At 36.6% G+C, this 23,780-nt stretch overlaps 4 protein-coding genes across 6 annotated transcripts in view; 3 read left to right on the forward strand and 1 right to left on the reverse strand.

Annotated features, from left to right (window-relative positions):
• Positions 1–928: 928 nt before the first annotated feature.
• LOC129576230 (BTB/POZ domain-containing protein 6-B-like) lies at positions 929–2,308 on the forward strand. The gene has a single exon (XM_055460939.1). The coding sequence runs from the start codon at positions 929–931 to the stop codon at positions 2,306–2,308; it is 1,380 nt and encodes a 459-aa protein (XP_055316914.1).
• A 1,792-nt stretch (positions 2,309–4,100) lies between these two features.
• On the forward strand, positions 4,101–5,435 carry LOC129576232 (BTB/POZ domain-containing protein 6-B-like). Its single transcript, XM_055460940.1, has one exon. The coding sequence runs from the start codon at positions 4,101–4,103 to the stop codon at positions 5,433–5,435; it is 1,335 nt and encodes a 444-aa protein (XP_055316915.1).
• A 1,704-nt stretch (positions 5,436–7,139) lies between these two features.
• LOC129576293 (BTB/POZ domain-containing protein 6-B-like) lies at positions 7,140–9,307 on the forward strand. The gene is made up of 2 exons (XM_055461136.1): positions 7,140–7,234; positions 7,301–9,307. The coding sequence occupies exon 2, from the start codon at positions 7,358–7,360 to the stop codon at positions 8,669–8,671; it is 1,314 nt and encodes a 437-aa protein (XP_055317111.1). The 5' UTR covers positions 7,140–7,234; positions 7,301–7,357; the 3' UTR covers positions 8,672–9,307.
• Positions 9,308–9,538: 231 nt separating this feature from the next.
• LOC129576294 (uncharacterized) overlaps positions 9,539–23,780 on the reverse strand; it is a 47,951-nt gene continuing 33,709 nt past the window's right edge. For 2 of the 3 annotated variants that reach the window (XM_055461138.1, XM_055461139.1), the window contains 10 exons: positions 17,231–17,352; positions 16,578–16,818; positions 15,982–16,187; positions 15,224–15,290; positions 13,281–13,656; positions 13,014–13,141; positions 12,018–12,919; positions 11,485–11,940; positions 10,521–11,412; positions 9,539–10,422 (listed from right to left, as the gene is read on the reverse strand). In XM_055461138.1, coding sequence (XP_055317113.1) covers positions 10,085–10,422; positions 10,521–11,412; positions 11,485–11,940; positions 12,018–12,919; positions 13,014–13,141; positions 13,281–13,656; positions 15,224–15,290; positions 15,982–16,187; positions 16,578–16,818; positions 17,231–17,352 — 3,728 coding nt within the window. In that variant the 3' untranslated portion in view covers positions 9,539–10,084. Of the gene's footprint in view, positions 10,423–10,520; positions 11,413–11,484; positions 11,941–12,017; positions 12,920–13,013; positions 13,142–13,280; positions 13,657–15,223; positions 15,291–15,981; positions 16,188–16,577; positions 16,822–17,230; positions 17,353–23,780 lie in introns of all 3 variants that reach the window. The other variant, XM_055461137.1, reaches the window with a different exon arrangement.

A 23,780-nucleotide genomic window follows, 5' to 3' on the forward strand; every position in this document is an offset into this window, starting at 1 on the left:
CTATTCAATTTTTTGAAGATAAGAAAACCACAGGCAAAATATGAACATTCGATAGATTCCTTTTTTCGCATAATTTGCATTGAAGCATCATTTTTAGAATGTTCATATTCTTCAGGACATAGGTAAAAATAACCACAAACAGAAAATGTAAAAATACACAACGCATTCTTCCAGTTCACATACACACATTCAAAATGCAATTAGTCTCTCCTGCATGCGATATAATTGGCTTCATTTTGCATGTGTTTGCTTTGTTTTTCATTTTCTGTCTCTTTTTATCATGCACATAAAAGGAATAGGACCAAAAAAATGAATACATACATATGTTTCAGCCGAAGACCCTAATGACTTTTTCCATGGCTTAAGAATCGCACACTCAGTTCACAGTACAACTCATTTCAGTGAGAGCTACAGCGCTCGTGTGCGATGCTCTTCTCACAAAACTGAGTTGTGTGCGCACACCGCGCACTTACTTTCCCTCTGCTTTGTGCGGATCTTCGTCGGTCGAAGAAAAAAAAGAAGAAGTAGTAGTAGTAGTAGTATGTTCAACATAGCCGAAATACAGGCACAAACATGTTTTTTTTACTCTACGTGTCTGCTGTGAGTATTTGAGCGCACATTGAACGGACAGTGGTACAGTTTCACTTTCCAGCAATACAAATTATCGACATATCACAAGAAATCATTCGTTTCCGAACGTTTGAGTGAACAGCAACTGTCATTTTTATAAACAAAAAAGAAACCTCATTGTGTTGACTAATTGATTTTTTATTTTGAACGCTATCAAGTCGCATTTTGCTTTATTCAAATATCGCATTTCGAATAAAATAACATTTGAAGTTTCAGTTTTCCTACAAATTGAATCAGAACAATTCATTTCCATATATTCGATACATTTGATTCAAGACTCTATTTTTTGTGACGTAAAATGGCAAACGTGTTGAAAAGTTCTGCTGCTTCAGAATTGATCGCAAAAATATATCTCAACGAACAGTTAGCCGACGTCCATTTCGTATTCGAATTCGATGATGATGTCCAAAAAGTACCAGCACATAAATTGATATTGGCATCTCTTAGCCCGGTATTCCATACGATGTTCTACGGATCGTTGAAGGAGGGAAACGAAGTTAAAATTGAAGATGCAGACGCCAATGCATTCAAGGAGTTTCTCCAGTTTTTCTATCTGGGCGAAGTGACGCTTAACATGGAGAATATTGAGACCATTGTTCGTTTGGCCGACAAATACGATGTTCTCGAATATGTGAATGCTTGTGCCGTATTTCTCAAAACTCAACTGAAACTGGACAACATGTTCTGGGGCTATCAATTAGCCGTGAATCTCAAAAATGATGAGCTGATCGAGTTCTGTGAGGAACAAATTGCCAGATCGCCGAAGAAAATCTTTGCTACTGATGCATTTCAACGTTGTGATAAAAATATTCTAAAACGCATTCTAGAACTGGACTTGACATGCAAGGAAATCAACGTATTTGAAGCCTGTTTGACGTGGGCCAAACATGCGTGTGAGAAAGATGAGTTGGATGCGACGCAAGCGGCGAATTTGAGATTTCAACTTGGTGACTCTTTACGCTCAATTCGATTCAGCGCAATGACAATTGAAGAATTCTCCGCTATTGAAATGTCAAACGATGGACTCTTCACTCCGGATGAATTCAAGGATATCATGTTTACTTTAACAGCGAAAGCATATGAACCGAAGATATTCAAACAAAATTCTCGACTTTACAAATGGAATGAAAGTGACATTTTGAAGTGTGATCGACGAATTTCAGACAGGGACTCAGCAAAGAGGCTCAAGAGTTCAGAATCCGTTTGGTTCACATCAAATCGAATGGTACTCTTGGGAGAAATTTATTCCGCTTCCACAAACGGTACGAACAATAAATATAATCATCGTAATTTTAATCATCATAATTTTAATCAACATAATTTGGATTATCAACAAATCGATGCTGTAAATGTAACGATCGCCGAAATCGGCAGCGATTCTTCAAAGAAAGTTTTGTATGAGGGCACATCAAGAACATGGGATTTTCATTCGCCATCTAATCAATACCGATTGAAAGTGGTGTTACGGCAACCGATTATGATCAAACCGCAGATTATGTATGAAATCCATTTTTCAGTACTCATCGATGTTAGTTCTTTCAGTTATGACGGTGAATGGGAGCCAACGGTTGAACTGTCAGACGGACTTAAAATTCAATTCCATCGAAATCCATTTCATATGGACTATGATACGTTTTCATGTGGTTGGATTCGATCTTTGAGCTTCAACAGATTATAAAATTGTGTTGATTGAATGAAAAAAAAAAAAGTATCCGATTCCATGTGAACGCAAAATAGAATTATTTCTTTTACCTAATTTGAATAAAAATGTGACAGAATTGTCAGATCAAAACACATTGGATTTTAATTTGTTGTATATCATTATTCACATGAATTCCATATGAAGCTACTGATGCATTCAATTTTGGGAAGGTAAGAAAATCACACATTGAATTGTTCACATATAAACTTTAAAAAATTTAATTAGTCTCTATTCAAACGATGTGACAAGAGTACACTGCAGCAAATTTTGGATATGAGTCTTATGTGCTAGCAAATTTAGGCATTTAATACCGGTTTAACCTGGGCCAGATGCATGAACAAAATAATTTAGATGGAGCTTAAGCCAGTGGATTTGGGAACTACAATTGACGATTATTAACTTCAATCAATTCGATTTGAAGTGATAAAAGTCGAACAAATCAGCAAACACTACATTTTAAATGAAGGCTCATTCAACTCAGAGGAATTTAATGACATCATTTCTTTAATCAACATCAATAAATACGAACCAAATATTTTTAATTTAAATTCTCAAAATATCAAGTGGGATATTTCACAGCATATGCTGCCTATGTTTCGCGATGTTAGCGGGGGGGGGCGGGCGAATTCACATCGCACAAAAACCCATTGGTTCATCTATTGGAGCTGTGGTAAAAGTCGTTATCAGCGAAAGTGAAAACCATGTATTTCAATCAACTATGTCGCGAAAGATCTTAATGAAGGCATACCGAAAATATGGGATGGTGTTCACATCCACCAGCTAAAATTCACTCTCCTACAACCAATTTTGTTTGACTTCCAATTTATGTATCAAGCTTGAGAGTCCGATTATCCAATGGATGCTACTACTACTCAATGGAAATAGAAAATAGAATGGAAAAACACAGTTTCAATAAAACCATAATAAGAACATAAAATAAAATATTCATGTAAAATAATAGTTGAACGCGCCACGAAGAAATGCCAAGTATTTGATATTTGCCTGGAAATAATATGCAAAATTTTCAAAGTAAAATATCCATGGAATATACAAATCATTTAAGTTTTCAAAGAAAAAATCTCGTTTTTTGCTTTTTGCATAGTTTGAAGCATCATTTTTAGACTGCACATATTCAGGCCATGTTTAAAAGAATCACAAGAAAGGAAAAATTCCCCCGAAGAAACAGAAAAAATCACATAAAATTCGTCCAGTTTACCAACACACATTCAAAAATCATTTTTAAAAAAATGCAATTAGTAGAGACTAATGCAGAAGAGTCTGCATGCGATATAATCGGCTTTATTTTGCATGTGTTTGCTTTGTTTTTATTTTCTGTCTCTTTTCCATTGTGCGCATTAAAGGAGCAGGACCAAAAGCATGAACCCATACACATACATTTGATCATCCGAAGGTCTAATGACTTTTTCACTTTCCAGCAAATGAAATTATCGAGATGTTAGAAGAAATCATTCATTTCCAAACGTTTGAGTGACTAACAACTGTTATTTTTGCAAACAGAAAAGAAAGCTCATTGTGTTGACCAATAGATGTTCGATTTTAAACGCTATCAAGCGGCATATTCTGTTTGCCATCTTTGAGTCAACAGCTCTGTTCAAATATCGCATACAAGATTCATTTTGAAAACAATAACGACAGTAATTAAAAGTTGAACTTTCAGTTTTCTTACAAACCAAATACAAATTAAATTCCTTTTATTCGATATATTTGATTCAAAACTCTTTCATTTGTGACATTTAGTACTGTGGAAATGGCAAACGTTCTGAAAAATACCACTGCATCGGAGTTTATTACAAAGATTACAAAGATGTATCTCAACGAACAATTAGCCGACGTTCATTTCGTATTCGAATTCGATGATGATGTCCAAAAAGTGCCAGCACATAAATTAATATTGGCAACTCTAAGCCCGGTATTCCATACGATGTTCTACGGATCGTTGAAGGAACGAAACGAAGTTAAAATTGAAGATGCAGACGTCGATGCATTCAAGGAGTTTCTCCAGTTTTTCTATCTGGGCGAAGTGACGCTTAACATGGAGAATATTGAGACCATTGTTCGTTTGGCCGACAAATACGATGTTCTCGAATATGTGAATGCTGGTGCCGTATTTCTCAAAACTCAACTGAAACTGGACAACATGTGCTGGGGCTATCAGTTGGCTATGAATGTCAAAAATGATGAGCTGATCGAGTTCTGTGAGGATAAAATTGCCAGATCGCCGAAGAAAATCTTTGCTACCGATACATTTCAACGTTGTGACAAAAGTACTCTGCAGAGCATTCTGGAATTGGGCTTGAGATGCAAGGAAACCAACGTATTTGAAGCCTGTTTGACGTGGGCCAAACACGCGTGTGAAAAAGATGACTTGGATGGAGCAAAAGCGGCGAATTTGAGATCTCAACTCGGCGATTGTTTACAGTCAATTCAATTTGGGTTGATGACAATTGAGGAGTTTTCCGCTATTGAAATGTCAAACAATGGATTCTTCACTCCGGATGAATTAATGGATATAACGCTTAATTTAACAGTGAAAGGATATGAACCGAAAATATTCAAACAAAATCCTCGAGTTTATAAATGGAATAAAAATGACATTTTGAAGTGTGATCGACAATTTTTGGACCGCTCATCAACCAGTCTGAAGAGATCAGAAGTCGTCTGGTTTACATCAAATCAAACACTACTATTGGGAGAAATTCATTCTACTTCAACAATAGGTATAAGTAGTTATCCATTAATGAAACAATTCAATGCTGTAAACGTAACAATCGCAGAAATAAGCAGCGATTCTTCAAAAAAAGTTTTGTATGAGGGTTCATCAAGGACATGGGAACCAACTAATCATCATGATAGACTGAAAGTGGTGTTAACGCACCCGGTTATGATCAAACCGCAGATTATGTATGAAATTAGTTTCGCAGTGCTCGTGGGAGTTGGTTCTATGAGTTATTACGGTGGATGGAAGCCAACGGTTGAATTTTCAGGCGGACTTAAAATTCAATTTCATCGAAATCCATCTCTTACGAACTATGATACGTCTTCATCTGGTTGGATTCAATCATTGAGCTTCAACAGATTTTAAAATAATGTCAATTGAAGAAAAATTCAAAATCCGATTCCATGTAAACGCAAAATAAAACTATTTTTTTTTACCTAATTTGAATAAAAATGTGACCAAATTGTCGGAGTAATATACATTGGGTTTAATTTTTTGCATATCAAAAGGGTTATTCACATGAGCTTTTTATGAAAGAAGTGATGCATTCAGTTTTGTGAAGGTAAGAAAATCAGACATTGAGTCGTTCACATACACACATTTGAAACATCTATCTCAAAAATGTAATTATTCTGTATTTGAACGATGTTTTGAAGCTGAGATTGATGTGTGAGGAAATAAATGTATTTGATAGATGTTCGATAGGGCCCAGAGATATACATGCATCATCCAGAACATTTGGATAGAAGTTTCAAAAATTCAAATAAATTGATTTGCTCTGATCGCTACAAATCAAATTATTTGATTCGTTGATTTTGATTTAAAATCCAAAACCTCGAACCCTAGATAGAACTCAATTGGTGCATTTGAGAATTCGACTCATCGATTATTTGATATCAATTTGATTTGAAGTGATGAAACTCGAAGAAATCAGCAAACATTATGTGTTAAATAAAGGTTCATTCATCTAAGAAGACATTTACCTAACCCTGGACTATGACAACCTTTTGAGCGGATAGATTTCTAATTTGATCGTCCAAAAAATTTGAATTTCAAAAAAGAGTATAAAACAAGAAAAAAATGAATGTATTATAAAAAAACAATTGAACTCAATAAAACAAATACCAGTCAAAGGCCTTATTGTCACTCTGAACAATAAAAAAAATTTACTCAATGTGATACGTTTTATTGCTATTTTATCTGATTTTCGAAAAAAAAAATCGATCAAAAATCATATCATTTTCATGAACCGTTTTCAATTTGACGAAAAATTCATTCAAATACCCAGAGTATTGCTCTGTCGACGAAATTCAAAAAAAGATTCTATCGTCCTCATGTGCTTAATACTTTTTCATTCCAAATTTGCAAAAGTTTTCAATAGATGTCGTTGACTTCCATTTAATTCACAAAACATAAGCCCGGATTTATTATCCTTGATAATTCTGTATTTGAGTAGTCAAAATGCTATCGAAGAGAAAATTTGTTTTGAATGAATGTGTTTTTGAAGATTTCAAGTGCTGACGTCCGCAATAATGATTGAAAATAGTAAATGCATAAGTGGTGGACTAGGACACCAATAGAAAAAAAAATCACCAAATTAGTTTGATGAGTCGAAGGGAACGATGAGGATTTATTTTGTGTAATATCAAGTTCTTAATGACGATTTTCATTGATTCATCATTTATTCCTATTTTTAATGTGATAACACATTATCTAGAGAAACTACAGTAACATTTTGAATATACTTATGACTCAAAAGACAAAAGAATATACATACACTGATGTAAGGAAATATGGAAATGAAATATTGGTTTTATTCAAGCAACATATTAAACTGTGTTGAGCATGAAGCTTATCACTCAACTTGCTTGTTTATCACAAATTCTCGAACAGCGAACGTATGTTATTCAGAATGAAGTAAACAAAGATATGGAGCCAAAATGCGCACATAATTGACGGGTGAGTGTTTTTTTTATATCGCTCATGCGATATGATCGGTAAAAGCATGCACAGTGCACACACAAGTGATGCTTTGTGTTCAGTTATTTTTCCTTGGTTCTATAAACTATACTTGTGTTCACCACCACATTTTTCGATGGACCAAACATATATACAGTCGATTCACGCTTGTTCTTCGTTAGAATACTGAATCTAACTATTACTAAGTAAACAGACCGCATTATTAATATAAAACCATAAAATATTCAGTAAAATAATATTTGAAGTTTCAGTTTAGTGTCCATATATTTGATAGATTTGATCTAAAACTCTATTCTTTGTGACATAAAATGGCAAACGTGTTGAAAAGTGTCGCTGCATCGGAGTTAATCGCGAAGATGTATCTGAATGAAGAAATAGCCGACGTTCATTTCGTGTTCAAATTCGTTGATGATGTGCAAAGAGTTCCAGCAAACAAAGTAATATTAGCAGCGCTGAGTCCGGTATTTCATACGATGTTCTACGGATCGTTGAAGGAGGGAAATGAAGTTAAAATTGAAGATTCAGACGCCGATGCGTTCAAGGAGTTTCTCCAATTTTTCTATATGGGTGAAGTGACGCTGAACATGGAGAATATTGAGACAGTTGTTCGGTTGGCCGATAAATACGACATTCTCGAATATATCAAATCTTGTGTTATCTTCCTTAAAACACAACTGACAATAGATAACCTGTGCTGGGTGTATCAGTTAGCCGTGAATGTCAAAAAAGATGAGCTAATCGAGATTTGTGAGGAACAAATTGCTAGATTGCCAAAGAAAATCTTTGCTACTGATGCATTTCAACGTTGTGATAAAAATATTCTAAAACGCATTCTGGAACTGGATTTGACTTGCAAGGAAACCAACGTATTTGAAGCCTGTTTGGCGTGGGCCATACAAGCATGCAAACAAAACGGCTTGGATGCAACGAAAGCGTTGAATTTGAGAATCCCACTTGGTGATTGTTTACAGTCGATTCGATTCAGTTCAATGACAATTGAAGAATTCTCCGCCATTCAAATGTCAAACGATGGACTCTTCACTCCGGATGAATTCAAGGATATCGTGTTTACTTTAACAGCAAAAGTATATGAACCGAAAATATTCAAACAAAATCCTCGAGTTTACAAATGGAATAAAAATGGCATTACATTGTGTCGACGACAAGCGGCCGATGCCCAAATAAGCTACCTCAAGGAATTAGAAATTGTTTGGTTCAAATCAAATCAAACGCTACTATTGGGTGATATTTTCTCTGCTGAAACCAACAATATGAGCTATATTGATAAACAGAACAATGCTATAAATGTTACATTATCAGAAATCAGCAGCGATTCATCAAAGAAACTTTTGTACGAAGGTCAAATAAAAACATGGGATGCTACAAATAGGCTGCGAGTAATGTTAACGCAACCGATTATGATCAAAGCGCACACCATGTATGAAATTCGTTTCGCAGTGATGAGTAGGGGTGTTGGTAATCTATATTATCATGGATCATGGAGACCAATAGTCGATTTAGCGGATGACCTTACCATTCAATTTTATCGAATTCCAACCCATACAGGCTCTGACACCTCTTCAACTGGTTGGATTGAAGCGATGAGCTTCAACAGAATATAACAATGTGGTAATTTAAGATCTGAGAAAAATATCATTTCCATGTTAACTCAAAATAAAATGATTTTTTTACTGAATTTAAATAAAAATGACACCAAACATGTGTTTTAAGATTACTAAGCATCTCAGCATTTCGTAAGGCACGGATATATCTGAGCATATCGACGACGCATACTGTATAATACAGTGGCGTGTGTTGCTACGTGCAGCCGCAACGACTCGACCGAAGTGTGTTCAGTTGATGTGGCTGCACGCAGCAACAACATACACATTCCGGTCGAGTCGTTGCGGCTGCGCGTAGCAACGTACGTCACTGTATGCGTCGTCGATATGCTCGGATATATCCGTGCCTTACGAAATGCTGAGATGCTCAGCAATCTTAAAATACATGTTTGAATGACACAGAATTACTAAAGAAATATGAGTTGCAATGTTTTTGCAAACAAATTCATGATTTTTTTTTTTTTATCCAACAAAAGAAATATTCATATGAATTCTATTATAATGTGTAGAATTTATAAAGTGTTTTAAATTTTTAGAAGATAAGAGATATATTGTATTGAAGTGTTGACTTCATCCAGAACAACAATAAAAAAAAGTCACAAATCCAAAGACTTAAAAAACACAACGAATGTTGACGAAAAATCGTTTAGTCTTCACATTTAACTTATTTTTCATTACCGTTCAATACTTTCCTATGAATCATGTGAGCATGATGATTTGGCTTATTCTCGTACTTATTCATCGTTTTTTTTTTTTTCTTCAACAGATGTCGTTGACTTACATTTTATCACAGAAACACGCGCAATTTATCCTTGATAAAAAATTATTTTTCACTAAGTTTATTCCCATTGAAAAGAAGAAGTCACATTTTGTTGCGTACTAAAATTAAATCTCTTTATTAATTTCGTACAAAAATGTCGCCTCTAAGCACGACTTATAGAAAAATTATCAATTTTTTATTTGCTTATAGATCAATAAATTACTTTAGACCAATTGTGTATGTTCTAATATGTGTATGATTTCTACTTTAAAAGGATGCATCGATCGCGTAATTATTATTTTTTTTGAACTGGTTGCTCGTCTACTTCGTAGGGAAAGTTGCCGTAATTTACGTGAAAATCTCGACACATTTACACATTTCGTTGTTCTATTGATCTTTCGGAGGACAAAAAATAGAAGCGTTGCATTGTTCATTTGGCTTTGAAATGACATGATTGCACTGGAAAATATGCAAATGAGTCGAGATTTTCCGAGTTTTAAGTTTATTTATAGGATATTTGCTGTATTCAGTTGCGATAGCTATCAATGCAGTCGTCATTCGATTGTTGCTTTGCACAAGAATGCGAATTGAGGTATGTTCAAATTAAAATATAGACCTATCTGAATGCTGTGGTATTGTGGGTCGCCCGAATTCTATTTGTGTTGATGTGAGCTGAGCTGAGCTCGACTAAGCACTGAACAATCGCAAACCAGACAATGGTAATGGGTTTGTTTCATGCTGTAGATGCATTCGGTTGCATTGCTCTCATCGCCTGGTTCACCGTCGCTATTTACGTTCTCATCGCCATTTTCGCTGGACGGTTTCTTTGAATGCACTGTGCATGGCTCGTTGTTGGCCACTTTTCTGAAGCCAGCGGTTCGAATGTACTCCAATTTACTGTGATGACGTCGATGGGCCACAACTTTATTGGTATCCGAGCATATGAAATCACATTTTAGACAATGGAAATGTGACGATTTATTGTTTGCGCCTGTGGAAATGGGGGAACATTTGGTTAGTGAACATGTCGATTAATCAAAACGAAATGACCGAAAATGAAGAGTTCCACACAGACTCATTCACACTTACCCAAATTATTTTTGTAAACACAATCATCGTGGCCGCAGCTCATGTTAGCTCGATACTGTTTAAAATCATCGCCCATCAATTTGTCCAAGCGTTCGTGACGGGCTGTGTGCTGCACAAAGCGTGTCTTATCACAGAAACTGTAGTGGCAATCGGTGCGACAACAGTGAAAATGGCTTTGTAAATTGGAGTAACCGCACTGGGCAAAACGGCAGTCCTCGTTGAATTTGAATTTCAGGTAACCTTTTGGTATAGGTTCGTCTTTGAAAATCTTAAAACTGCCTGCATTTCGATTCGTCACCACATCACTGGCCGATACACCCTTATTGGCTTTTGTATCAACTTTGCCGCCTAATTTTGGCACTTGTCGTTGCAATTTGGCCGAATTCGCAAGGGCAGCAGCTGCAGTGGTTGGTTTTTTGTTTGCATTGACCGCTGCGATGCTCGACAAATCGAATGCACCGAATGGATTGTTTATTTGCAATGGATTGGCAACTGGAGGCATGAACATGCGCTGTGCATCTTGCTGCTTCATTTGTTCGACGGCTCCAAGCAATGGATACAAATGTTGAGACATCATTGGATTGTTCTGATAGAGATGTGCCAGCTGGGCCAGGCACAGTGTTTGAATCTGTGCGGACAATTGGTCGTTGAAGGAGAATCCCTCACCACCCATCGCCATTTGATTTTGGTTCAGAGAAGCTAAATTCGAGATGACACTGGCCGCCGGATTCATGAACGATTCCATGTTGAACATCGTTTCCGATTGCTTGGCCATTTGTTTGGCGAAATTTTGCATCAATTCCTGAGATGGATCGCTCTCTGGAGCAGAAATCGTCTCATTTGCCTTGTGCTTCACTGAATGCACCAACAATTTTGTTTCGTCATCGAACACCTGCAGAAATGAAAGGGTTTAATTACATGCAAGAAAAATCAATCTGAATGAAAATGCAGAAAATGTATTTACCTCGGAGCAATCGTCACAATGGACGTGCGAATCGTTTGGTTGATTGCAATTGGAAATTGAACATTTTTTCGAGTAATCAACACTCTCTTTTGATTTGCGCCGTGAGCTCAACGGTGGCGATGATTCACTGTCATTGTCGCAGTTTTGTGGGAAAAATGTGCCAGCAGCGCGAACTATCGACACCTTTTCATTGTCATTCGATTGTGACGATGAAAATGACAGTCGACGCTTGCGATCGCTGCTACCACTTCCACCTGAATCGTTGAGCCGATGTATCGAGAAGTTGGATGGTGACTCTTTTGAGGCACTACTTTCGTCTCCGTGATTCTCGGGCGTTCGATTCAATGGTGTTTTCGCACGGAAACTACTTTCGGATGGCAGCGGCGACGATGCTTTGCCATTCTTCTCCAATTTAAAACTGGTGAAAATTGCTTGAGGTCGATTTTGGGTTTGAACCTTGGAAACAAAATGCGGAAAATTAGAAGAAAGCATGTCTTTTTAATGCAAAAATTGGTATTTCGCTCTGAACTTACATTGCCATAAACTTCAACGACGCGATTCTTTGGTGGACGACCGCGTTTGCGGTTGAACAGTCCATCGATGGAAGTGATTTGTTGCAAATTGGCCGGCATATTTTGGCCTTGTATCTTTTGCACGACGGCCGAAAGCAGCGAAGCATTCACGTCCTTTGGGTCTTTTTTTAAGTTCAAATTAAGCGGTTCCGATTGATCGGCACTGTTGAAATTGTTCTGTGCAAAAAGTAAGGCGTTGATTTGTTTTTGCTTGGCATTTTCGGCGGCCGAATAAATCTGTTTCAATTGGTCTAATTCGGCCGAAGTGATGTTACGTCCGATCGAAGCGCTGGCATTTTGAACGAATGACTTTGGTAGCGGCGAATCGATTGGATCATAATTGTTGTTATCGGAATTGATGTCGTCATCTTTGCCAATGAGTGAAGCAGCGACTGCTTTGGCTTGGCTCTGCAACAGAGCTTGCTTTTGGAATTGAAGCTGCTGCAAGATTTCCACGGATTCAGTGTTCAACAATGATTCCATTTTATTCTCGTTCTCAGCATATTTTGTCAGAAGCGATGACAATGCGCCGGGGAAGTGTGACAAGCCTTTTGAGCCGGACGCCTCTGATCCTCTCGTTTCGACATCATTATTGTCATGTGGTAACAAACCATCACTTTTTTGAGCCATTTTAAACTGCTGATAAGCCTGCTCGGAATCCATACGCTCATGCTTACGCTTGTGGCTCAGCAACTGACCACTCGAGTGCAACACGTAGAAACAATTGTCACGGACGCAATGAATGTGATTGCATTGCAGAGAAAAACGACAACGATCGAACGAACACGGCTCATTCTTCATGAACTTCTTGAAACCATCGCGAGCCAACAGCTCGTCTTTGATGTGATAGGTTTTATGTTTTTCTGCAAAGAGAAAATGAAATGATTTTCAAAGTTATAGTTTTGAAAAGAAAAAATGCAGGAAAAGAAGTCGAGATTCTAATGAAGTAATTCGTACCCATTTCCGCTTTGTTTTTGAACGTATAATTGCAGCTGTCACGAATACAATGGAAATGTGTGGTGCGTTGACCAGCAAAACTACAAAAATCAGCGGCACACTCTTCAGTTGCACGGAAGCGTTGGAATCTGATTTGGGTTAAGAGAGAGAAAAAAATTAATATCAATTGTAATAAACAATGGTTTTTAAGTGAGTTTTCAAATTTGAAAAATATTTCAACCCAAAAAAAAAAAAAAATTCTGGAAAAATTCTCGAAAAACCACTTACCCTTCTTGCATGATGGCCGAATCTTTGCGATGATAATTCGAATGCATTTGCACGTCGCTAGTACTAATGTAAACCTTATCACAATTGCCTTGCAAGCAGTGATAATGAGTTTGTTTGCCGTTGTGTTGGCATTCACCGAATTGAATGGAGCAATCGTCGGTGGATGAGAACCGTAAAAAGCCGTGTGTCAAACTCTCGTTGCGTTTCTTGTGCCATTTCAAATGCCGCAGAACCTCTTCACGTTTGCACAGCACTTTGTTGACATTCATGCACAAAATGTCCAAACAATGAAAATGTTCGCGCAGCTTATCGATCGCACATTGATCGTGATTGCATTCCATGAACGACGCGTACTTCGATAGGTATTTGCCGGAATCTGTTGTAAATAGAGAAAAGAAGTAAATAAAATTAACTCTTGTTAGAAGAAAGCAATCGAAAAATAAAAATAAATTGCGAACACAACGAACGAACCAATGAGCAAGTAACAAATTGTTGCTAACAATGTCGAAATCAAATTGTGTATTTTTGAAATTGCGATTGCAGCAAGAAAGAGAGAGAGAGAGAGAGAGAGCGCGCACGGAAATCATTTGCGCTGCCAGTTAATTTTTTAAAATTGAATTTATTGTGATTTCTCTTCGGATGCATTGTGTGGCCTTTTATTAAAGCCGAGATATAAATTTAGCACGAACAAAAAAAAAAGACCAAGAATTATTGTGATTTTTGTATGGAATTTTGTGGGGAAATATACTGTTGATCCCGAGATAATGCCAATGTGACAAGTGAATCCAATAAAAAAGAATAAAAAGCGGTTCATAAAATGCGACAACAAAGAACACGAACTCTGCCGCGTCAATTCGAGAAACGCGCGCGCATACACTCACTCACCGCCCATAGAACATTTTGTGGCAATCGTTTGCACGGACGGAAATAATCCAGCACAGTCGATGTATACGGCAAGTTGGCGACGAAAAAATGTTACATGGGACATACACTTCTGGATAATTTAAAGTAATAGACCTAATTTAGACAATCAATTAACCAATCGTGGGAATCGCACGACGCACAAATTCAGCCGAAAAAAAATATACACGAAACACATTACGAATGTATACATGCCGATCTCTCTGTTGCTTATGAGCGCTCGCGCGTTCAACAAGTGATGTGTACACACATTTTTATGGTCAATTTCGTCACCAATTCACTCTCTGCTGTATTTGCTCTGGCATTTGTCGCCATCGCTTCGCTTGACGCACATTCCGCTCCAGCATTTCATTCAATTCACTTCATTTCCATTCCCCAATTCATGGGGCTTCAATTTTTATGAATTTGTTTGTTTGCCGTTTTGTAAAAAAAAAAAACACAACAATTTTTGTTTATAAAATCCTATAGTTTTCGACGACGACAATGACTGTGTCGTCGATTGTCATCGCTTTGGCCGCATTGCAACTGGATATTTCAATCAATGTGTACAATTTTTATGAGCGTTGATTTTGTGTGCTCGCTCGCTCCATTCGTTCATGCATTTTTTTCATTCGTTCTGCTAATTCAATCGCTCAATGGATGTAATCAAGCGTTTGTGTGTCGCTTTTTGGCTTGTTTCATAGGAAAATTATGTGAACGAAAAAATTGAGGAAAAAAATAACTAGAGATAGAGATAGAGAGAGAGAGAGATAGAGAGAGAGAGAGAGAGAGAGAGAGAGCGCGATCCACAATCACAAATGATGCACATTGAATTTTATTATTAAACTAGTTAATCACGTCATCATTTCCGTACCGTGCCACACAAATACCACACACAGGCTCGAATTTATAAGTCAAATTCCCTCTACACCAAACACAATCACATTTCTAATTCGCACATATCTTCGCACTTCACTTTGAACTTTTCACCAATAGACACAACGCCTCTCCTAATACCTATTGATATGTTTGTGTATGCTTACCGATTAGTTTACTTTCGTCATTCATGGTGACCATCTTTAATGCGGTCGCTGCCGGCGAAAGGAAACTCTGTAGGGACAGAAGAAATAGGTAAATCGGATGTTATGAGAAAAAGAAGTGATCTTAACCACTACTCTAAATTGATCGATTAGCCGAGATATTAACATGGTTAACGTAATGGTCAAAGGTCTTGCACACTCCCTTAATCATTGCAGTCGCATCACCGGAACACACTTAAGCACACTTTTCTTCACCTTGTCCTTCCTTTTATGTCACTTTCAATTTACTTTAGCTATTAGTCACTCTTATTTTTTCCTTTTTCCATTTACGCTTTACAAATCCGTACGCACTCAATTGCATACTAGACACGATGCTTTGTGTGTTACATAATGCTCAGATCTCTTGTGCGAACCGGTGATGCGAATAAATAGAGGGGGAAATACATTCAACACATTTCAACTGCAATGCGGTCATTTTTTTTTTTTTTTTAAATTTAAATAGACAGTTTTAGAGATTTAAACTTGTTTGAACTGAACTTTGACGCATTTGAAACGAAAAATTGAAATTTTTGAGGAAAAAAAATTGTATTTTAATGGTAAAGTTTGAAATTATAACAGAAAAAAAAATGAAATTTCAATAAAAAAAAAAAAACAAAAACAAAAACTTGACCAAGTTGAATCAATCCCATAGAAAAACTTTGACAAATAAAGTCGAATTGAAATTCAAAAAGGGAAAGAAGTAACAAAAAAAAGTGGCTTACCATCGATGGCCGTTCAAAGTATTTATCCTTGGCCAGACTAAGTCCGGACACATCGACAATGTTCGATAATGATTGCGATAAATTGAGCGGTGGTTGTGTGGCCTTAGCCAATTGCTGTTTAGTTTCTTGCAAATATGCCGAATATGATGAGTCAAACGATGCATCGTTGGTGTCAGTGAACGCACGATTCTTCAATGACGCATTTCCTATTTGCCAAAAACGAAAAATATTTCGATTAATTCAAACGATCGTAAAATGTGTCTCGTGTTTTGAATTAAGTCGGCGATACGAATGGTATTTATGGCCGGAATTTTATTCGTAAAAAGCAAATAATGAGATTTAATAAAGTTTCTTAAGAATTTAATCAAACAAATTTGATTTCAGTTTTCACTGGAATTTTATGTGTGTTCATCGTTTCAAATCAGATTTTCTTAACTTGAACAATGACCAAATGCATTCTTCATCAATTACATCAATGAAAATGACATTTGTATCAATTTATCAATAAAAAAATATGAATTGAAAATATTCTCTTTTTTTTTTGACGAAAAAACATACATTCTTTTGATAAAAATCAACGAAAAATTTTGATTTACCATCATCAAAATCGCTCATTCGGCTACTGGTACCGTCGTCGTTGTCGTTGATACTGGTGGCACGATCGTTGTTGTCATGATTGCTGTCCGAATCGGGATCGGTTTCAGTTTTAATCGGTTGTTCCACATGCATACGCTTATTTGAACCTAAAATTGTGTTTAATTTTCGCTTACGATTCGCCATCGAATCCACAGATTTGCTCTCAGAATTGTCATCGTCATCGCTAACACCGTCAGTCATCTGCTTGAAGCAGACGAAGAAAAAAAATGGTTGAAATTTCATAATTATCTCTTAGAATAAGAATCAAATGAATATGAATTTTGAGTCACGAATCGCACAGAAAATCGCACAAAATGTACGTACTCTTTTTGGGTATTGATTTGAACACACAAAAAAAAAATTATGGACCAATTCAATGGAATAAACGTTTGAATTCCGAAAAGAGTGCACAATATTTCGAGGCTGTGAATAACCGAAGCGTGACAAGCGAGCACAACACATGTACGCGCGTGAATGGTACGCGACAAACCAAATCGCCACACACACACACACACACACACACACCCGCGGAGTGTGAGTGAGCGAGTGAGAGAGAGAGAGAGATAGTTTACGAAAAAGTGTAGAAACGAAAAATATGCGAAAAAAAAGTCACCTGTTGATGCTGAGCGGACGGAGTGATTGGTGTTCGCGGCGGTGTGGGCGGCACTAATGCATTCTGTTGTTGCTTTTGTGTGGATTGTGTCGATTGTTGAACGGAACCCTTTCTCAGAAGCGCTGTAAGAAAATGTTCATTATTTTGATTAAATAAATTGGCTAATTGTTGTGTGAAATGTTCAGTATTTTGCGTGCATGCACTAGCATCCCTATGGCTTTCATTGCTTGCATTTATGTTTGCTGTTTCATGATCTTGAGAGGTTGTTGCATAATCACAATCGACCAATTCATTCGCTTGGCTATTCGAAGCAACACCGCTTATTTGATGCATTTGACTCAACTGCGACAACCAAAACTTTGTCAGTTGGTTTAGTTGCGGTTGCACTTCCATTTTATTTTGATTATTTTTTCCCGTAGATATTCTTCGAAATAAACTGATAAATTCCCGAAAAAAATCGATAAATTTTTAAAAATTTCTTTGAAAAATCGGAAAAAACTTTTTTTTTTCTTAAGTATTGATCATGGAGATATCACTGAACAACAAACATGAACGCACTGAAATTGCTTAATGCTAAAATAAATCCACACACAAATTGCCACAAGTAATAGAAAAACAAAATTCGATGCAAAAATTTGTCCAATAATAAATTTTTGCGCTAAAAACAAAACAAATTCGTAAAAAAGTGCACAACAAAGTAAGGAAACACCAGAAAATCTAAGAAAACAGGACCTTCTTGTGTCATTGAATGTTCGAATCGAACTGATTTTTGAAAAGCGATCAGGAAGTAACTCAACTCGTACTCTTCGCGTATTCGTTCGTCTCCTTTTTTTTTTAGCCTTTCTTCTTAAGTCAGTAGCAAAGGGCGACAAAAAAAGTCTCGAAAAAACGCAATGCCTTCAAAAATATACACACACGCAACGAATATTCCGAAGAAAACGCACGACAGAAAGAGAGATCGGCCGAGAAAAAAAAACTGGGGAAGAAGGGAAAAAAACACACCGAAAAGATTTGATTCTTTGAAACGGATCTCTCGAATAGACCTCTTTTTTAAAATGCTAAATCACACGTATATTCGATTCAATTTTATTTGTAGTGAATCGTTTTTTATTTTCGCCTCAATCGACCTTGTGTTTACTTTTCCCTTTATTTACGGAAAAAAAAAATGCACACACGCATAGGGCAACGCACGTACGAAAGCAGGAGATTATTCGATGCATCTCCTCAAAGCGAAGAGGATATGTTCGAGTATGTGTGTGCGAGTGTGTTAGAGAGACTAGATGCGCAAACCCATTTATAATGCTGTTGAAGACCGTGCGGCTGCGGCTGCTGCTGTTGCTGCTGCTTTGCACGCTCGGAAATTCAACCAAAACCCGAATATATTTGGAAATGAAATGAGGGAACACTGTGAAAGGGGTAATCAAAATGTATACAAATTATTAAATCCTATGCGAGTGCGTGCGTTTTTTTTTTCTTCTTTCAAATGAAACTTAAATGTGTGCGTCGAGTTTTTTTTTCCGACGTTTTGTTTAAATTATCGTTGAAATTACCCTAAAAGAATGAATTCATGTCTAGAGCGAGCGATTCAGGCAACGGGAAAATAGTGTGGCAGATGAGAGATAGAATGATGCGTACCTCAATGAAAACATTAATGTGTCTATGCTGCGACGTTATATTCTCGTGGTGATCTCACTATGGTTATTGTAAAATTCGCATTGTTTAAATGCCCAATTGCAGTGTAGTACTCAGTTCAGTGTTTTTCAATCCATTTTTTAGTTTAGGGTGAAAATTGCGAGAGAAAAAAAAATTGTTCAAAAAATGTCTATTCCAAACCAGATTTGGTGTACCATCGAAAGTGAAACACACACACTTTTTTCCGGCGAACCAATCACAGTTGAGTTTAAAATGGTTTTTTTTTTCGTTTTTCTTTTCTGTGGAAAAACAAACACCGCCTTTTTCTCTCTCCAGAGCCAAAAATACAGAAATAAATAAATTGAAATTCGTCGAGTTTGGGTTGAAATGCGAGCTGCCAGCAATAAACTCGAATGGATTCGGCAACTGTTTGTCGACTCACTAATGCCAGCAAATAAAACAAATTTGAATGTCGTTCGAAATTTGAATCGATCGAAATAATGTTTGATTCGAAATAAGCGGGTACCTCACAGTCAAATCCACTTAGGGTAAGGAAAACTATATTTTATGCAAATTATCAAAATAAATAATGACGGAATGAAAAAAAAAAATCGATGCATGGCATGCATTAAAAAGTTCCTCATAAATTCAGATTTGTAGTTGAGTATGGAAAAAAAAGTCGACGCTCTTGTGAATCTGAACTCTGAATGTGGATGATTGTCGATTGATGTCTTCTTTTGTCGAACCATTTTTTTTGTTGTTGTTGCTTTTTTGTGAATAGTTCATCGCATCTATTCGGCTATTCAAGCCCTATTCAAATTCTATCTCAATTTAGTTTTTCTAAAATCTATTCAGTTGTTCATGCCTCACTCGCAGTAATTCAATTAAATGCATGCGGTGTATTGAATGCCGATCGCAGGGATGCATTTGGATTGATCGCTTTTGCATGTGCGTGAGAAAGAGAAGCAGAGTGAAAAAGAGCGATGAAGAGAGAGAAGCGATATTTTGAGCATGCGTTGCGTCCTTGGGTGCAAATTGCCAATAATTTTATGCCGAAGATGAATCCCGGGCAGCGCTTAGCACACTTAACATTCACAACAATTTTTCTTTGTTTTGTTTTGTTCATCTGTTGCATCTTTGCATTTCTTCTGTTTCGTTTCCTTCGATTTCCTTCACGGCTCATTGTTCGGCAATCGTATTGTTGCATTCATCGCTCACCCCAGCAAAGCGAGAGAGAGAGCGAGAGAGAGAGAGAGAGAGAGAGAGAACAATACGGTAAATGCGATATGTATTCAAAGATGATGACCATAATATGGCAAGCGTTTTGTATCGTATGGGTGATAAAAAGATCAATAGAAAATATTTTGCAAACATTTCGATAAATAGGTGTCGATTTGGGACTTGAGCATAAAAGAAATGGTCAACACGTCTCTCATGGGGTTTCAACTTGAGAGTCTCGAAAATTGCAGGCAATAATTGAATAATATTTAAATGGATTTTTGACGATTCAGAACCTCAGCGATGACAAAGAAAAGCCAAAGAGATTATTTAACGGTGATTTCCCCTAATCACACAAGAAGAAAAAAAACAAAGTTAATAAAATGTACGAGAAAAAAAGTCATCACATTGCATAACTAGTTGATGATAAAAAAAATTCGAATCGATTTTTTTCTCTCTCTCACTGCAGAAGCGAATGTCATCATTACCTACACCGTTGAGTTGAAATGAAGCCATGGATGTTTCCATTCGAATTTCTCACACAAATCAAATCGTTCGAATCATATCTTTTTTTCTCCATTCCTCGTCTATTTTCAATTTACCGTCCATAAATACATTTCACAATCTCTACCGCATACGATATTTTTGTTATTACAATTTTTGTTTTTAATTTGGCCGCGTTTTTTTTCGCTCTCTCTCTCTCTCATTCTCTCGATCTCGAGCTGCCCGGCTTCGATTCATTTAAATTAACCTGATGAATAAAGCAAAATTAACTTTTACAAATCAAACTAAATCGATTGTATGCTTTTGTTTTTCGCTCATTTTTTTTTCCTCTTCATTGTTTTGCTGCGTGTGTGTGTGTTGTTTTTTTCCCTTCGCTCTCTTCATCTTCATTCGAATGCTGGGCGATCGAGATTCATTTCGTTTATATTATATTTCAGATATAACCATTTTTTTTTTGTCAAAAGATTTCGTATTCGATTTTGAGAAGGTGTTCATTTGGTTTGGATTTAAGTGGAAAAAAAAAGTACGCACATATCTCTGGTTCATTACATTGTGGTAAATAGGCAAGTGCCGCACGATCAAATGGCTCAACATACACACATTCCGATTGCCCTGAATGAAAAAGAAAAGATCAAAAAACTGTAAACTCTGCGAGCAAACGCGAGGCACACACAACGTATAATCTCCCAAAAATGAAATATACACACAGACACAACGGGAGTGGAACGGCGAACTGAGAAAGAAAGACAGAAAAAAAATGCCGAAATTTGAATTGAAAATTGTTTCGTTTATAATAAATAGCATTTCTATTATACGTTCAATTATGTACATGAAGACGGCGTTATTTTTTTTTTCCTTCAAATTTTCGGTTGATTTGACTAAGGCCTTGCGAGCGTGCGAGTGCGCGCGCGCGCACATACACCCGACTTCTTGCCATGCTTAGTGCTCTGTTCGATTTCAAGCCATATCTGGCTCGCATAGCAAAGACAATCGCCAATGAAACGATGATGATGATAATGAAAATATAGAAAAGAAATCGACACACGAAACCTTAAGACGCGAAAAAAAAAATCAAATCATGACTCGTTTTTACCCGCTTTTTTTTCTTACTTCGCCTCTCGTGCGTGTTCTCCGAATTTCATATTTTTATTATTGTTGTACTTTTTTTTTTCTACTGAAGAGTGAAGTAACAACATATACGGCAACAAAATTATTATTCATTCACATTAAATGATTAAATACGATTTTTTTTTCGGGAAAAAGAAAAAAAAAGAATATTTCAATATCTAATAGGTTTTTGTGGCCTGTCTCTTTTTTTTCAACCATTCTTTAGCTGATTTTGATTGTGGCTCTGGCATTAAAAGAGTCGATGCTCTCGCTTGTCTTTTTGATGAATCGTCAGATAGCTCGAAGACTTATAGAAAATCAAATCAAAGCAAACGAAACCCACTGACAGCACCAAACAACCAACCAGCTCGCTCTTATTATTTGAATAAATTCTCATTTTTTCTCATCATCTTCAAGCGTTGTTCTTTTCATTATTATGATTTTTGGCTTCGTGGATTCTTGACGGGAAGCCGCCGCCGAAAGACAATCACTTTACTGACGAAAGACGGAGCGAGAGAGAGAGAGAGAGATCGATAGGCATGGCGTTTTTTTTTTTTTAAGTTATGAAAATATGGAATTGGCCACTTAGGCCACACCACATTCGGAAAACGAAGAGAATTACGCACAAAGCAACTAGATATGAACATGAGGTGGATTTTAAGAGAATAATCAGATTTTAGAAGATACGAGAGATTTTCGATGAATTGTTCAATTTTGGAATTTCGATGAATTGATCGAAGAAATCGATGAGCGTTTTTCGGAAATTGTCATGATTTGATCGATAAGTGAATTGCTTTGGTTGTGATTTTTGCTTAGAATGATGATCAAGATTCCAATTTTGTTTAACTTATCAAATTTTGTGTGTGTTGAAAAACATTTTTTTGTTGAAAACGACGGAAAATTTCCTAAAATTGGCGAAAATCGGATGAAAGTAGAGAGAAATCGGAGAAAAAATTCGAAGCAAGATGAAAAACAAACGGGTGAAAATTGAAGTAGAAGCCGAAAAAATGACTAGATTATATGGAAAAATTATTTTAGAATTGGATTATTGGATTATTGGATAAATGCAGGGAGTCAAAGACTCGTCGCTCAGGCTGAATTCAGTCTATTGCGAGACGCCCGCTAGTAACATTTTTGAAATCGATGTACTTTTTGTAATCAATCCGGATCGTTCGAGTCGAAATTATGAAATATCAAAAATTGTTTAAAGCAATGGTGTTGTTTACACGCTTCGTGGTAATATTTTACGATCTTGTGTATGTCGAGTGCATTTCGCGGCAGTATCACAACGTTTCCGAAGGTCTTGCTACGTACTTCACTGATGATTTTAGAATACAACTAAATCAATCATTTACTGACAACTAAAACTGTTTATCTCCTCAATACGAAAAAAAAAATCGCCATTTTTTCCTTGTTGTTTTTTTTTTCCAAGCTCCCAAAAAAGAGAATGGATCGATGTCATTGCATGATAATGTTGGAATAGAGCGAAAGGCGACCAACAAAACGAGATGGAAAAAGATTAATATTGATTAATAACCAGTTGTAATTACAAAAAAAAAAATGTAACATGCTCAATAAGCATTGACTCGTGTAACCATACACACACTCACTCACATACACATGCACTCGACAATTTCGATTGCATTTGCTCATTATAGCCCACAGTGTGATATCTCAAATGGATTTATTGGTTTGACTACGTTGTGTTCGTATTCATTTCTGGATTCTATTTGCTCTTTTTGGCTTTCGCTGCCGCGCTCCTTGTCTCTCTCTCTCTCTCTCGGTCTTTCCGCTGGTGCCATTTTCGTTTAAAATATATTATAAAATTGTGAAAGACCATAAAAAATAGTGCTTACATTAAATAAGTGAGTAATTTTTCCTATTTCGTTTCGTTACGTTTATTTTTGTCAATTTGGCTGTGGTGAGCGCGCGCTCGCTTCGTACTGTTTCTTTTCGTCGATTTGAAAGCAAATAATAGAAGTCACACTAAGTAAGTGCGTGTGTATATCAACTTACTTATAAAATATTATACGCACCGCATGTATTGTCATAAATTAAAAATTTACTTGGATCGAATATTGAGATATTC

Source organism: Sitodiplosis mosellana, unplaced genomic scaffold, assembly GCF_009176505.1.
Source record: "Sitodiplosis mosellana isolate CC-2019 unplaced genomic scaffold, AAFC_SMos_1.0 Smas_scaffold_6181, whole genome shotgun sequence".
Classification (NCBI taxonomy): domain Eukaryota; kingdom Metazoa; phylum Arthropoda; class Insecta; order Diptera; family Cecidomyiidae; genus Sitodiplosis; species Sitodiplosis mosellana.

Coding starts and splice junctions, on each gene's coding strand:
- LOC129576230 (XM_055460939.1), top strand. CDS start 929: ATGGCAAACGTGTTGAAAAGTTCTGCTGCTTCAGAATTGATCGCAAAA.
- LOC129576232 (XM_055460940.1), top strand. CDS start 4,101: ATGGCAAACGTTCTGAAAAATACCACTGCATCGGAGTTTATTACAAAG.
- LOC129576293 (XM_055461136.1), top strand. CDS start 7,358: ATGGCAAACGTGTTGAAAAGTGTCGCTGCATCGGAGTTAATCGCGAAG.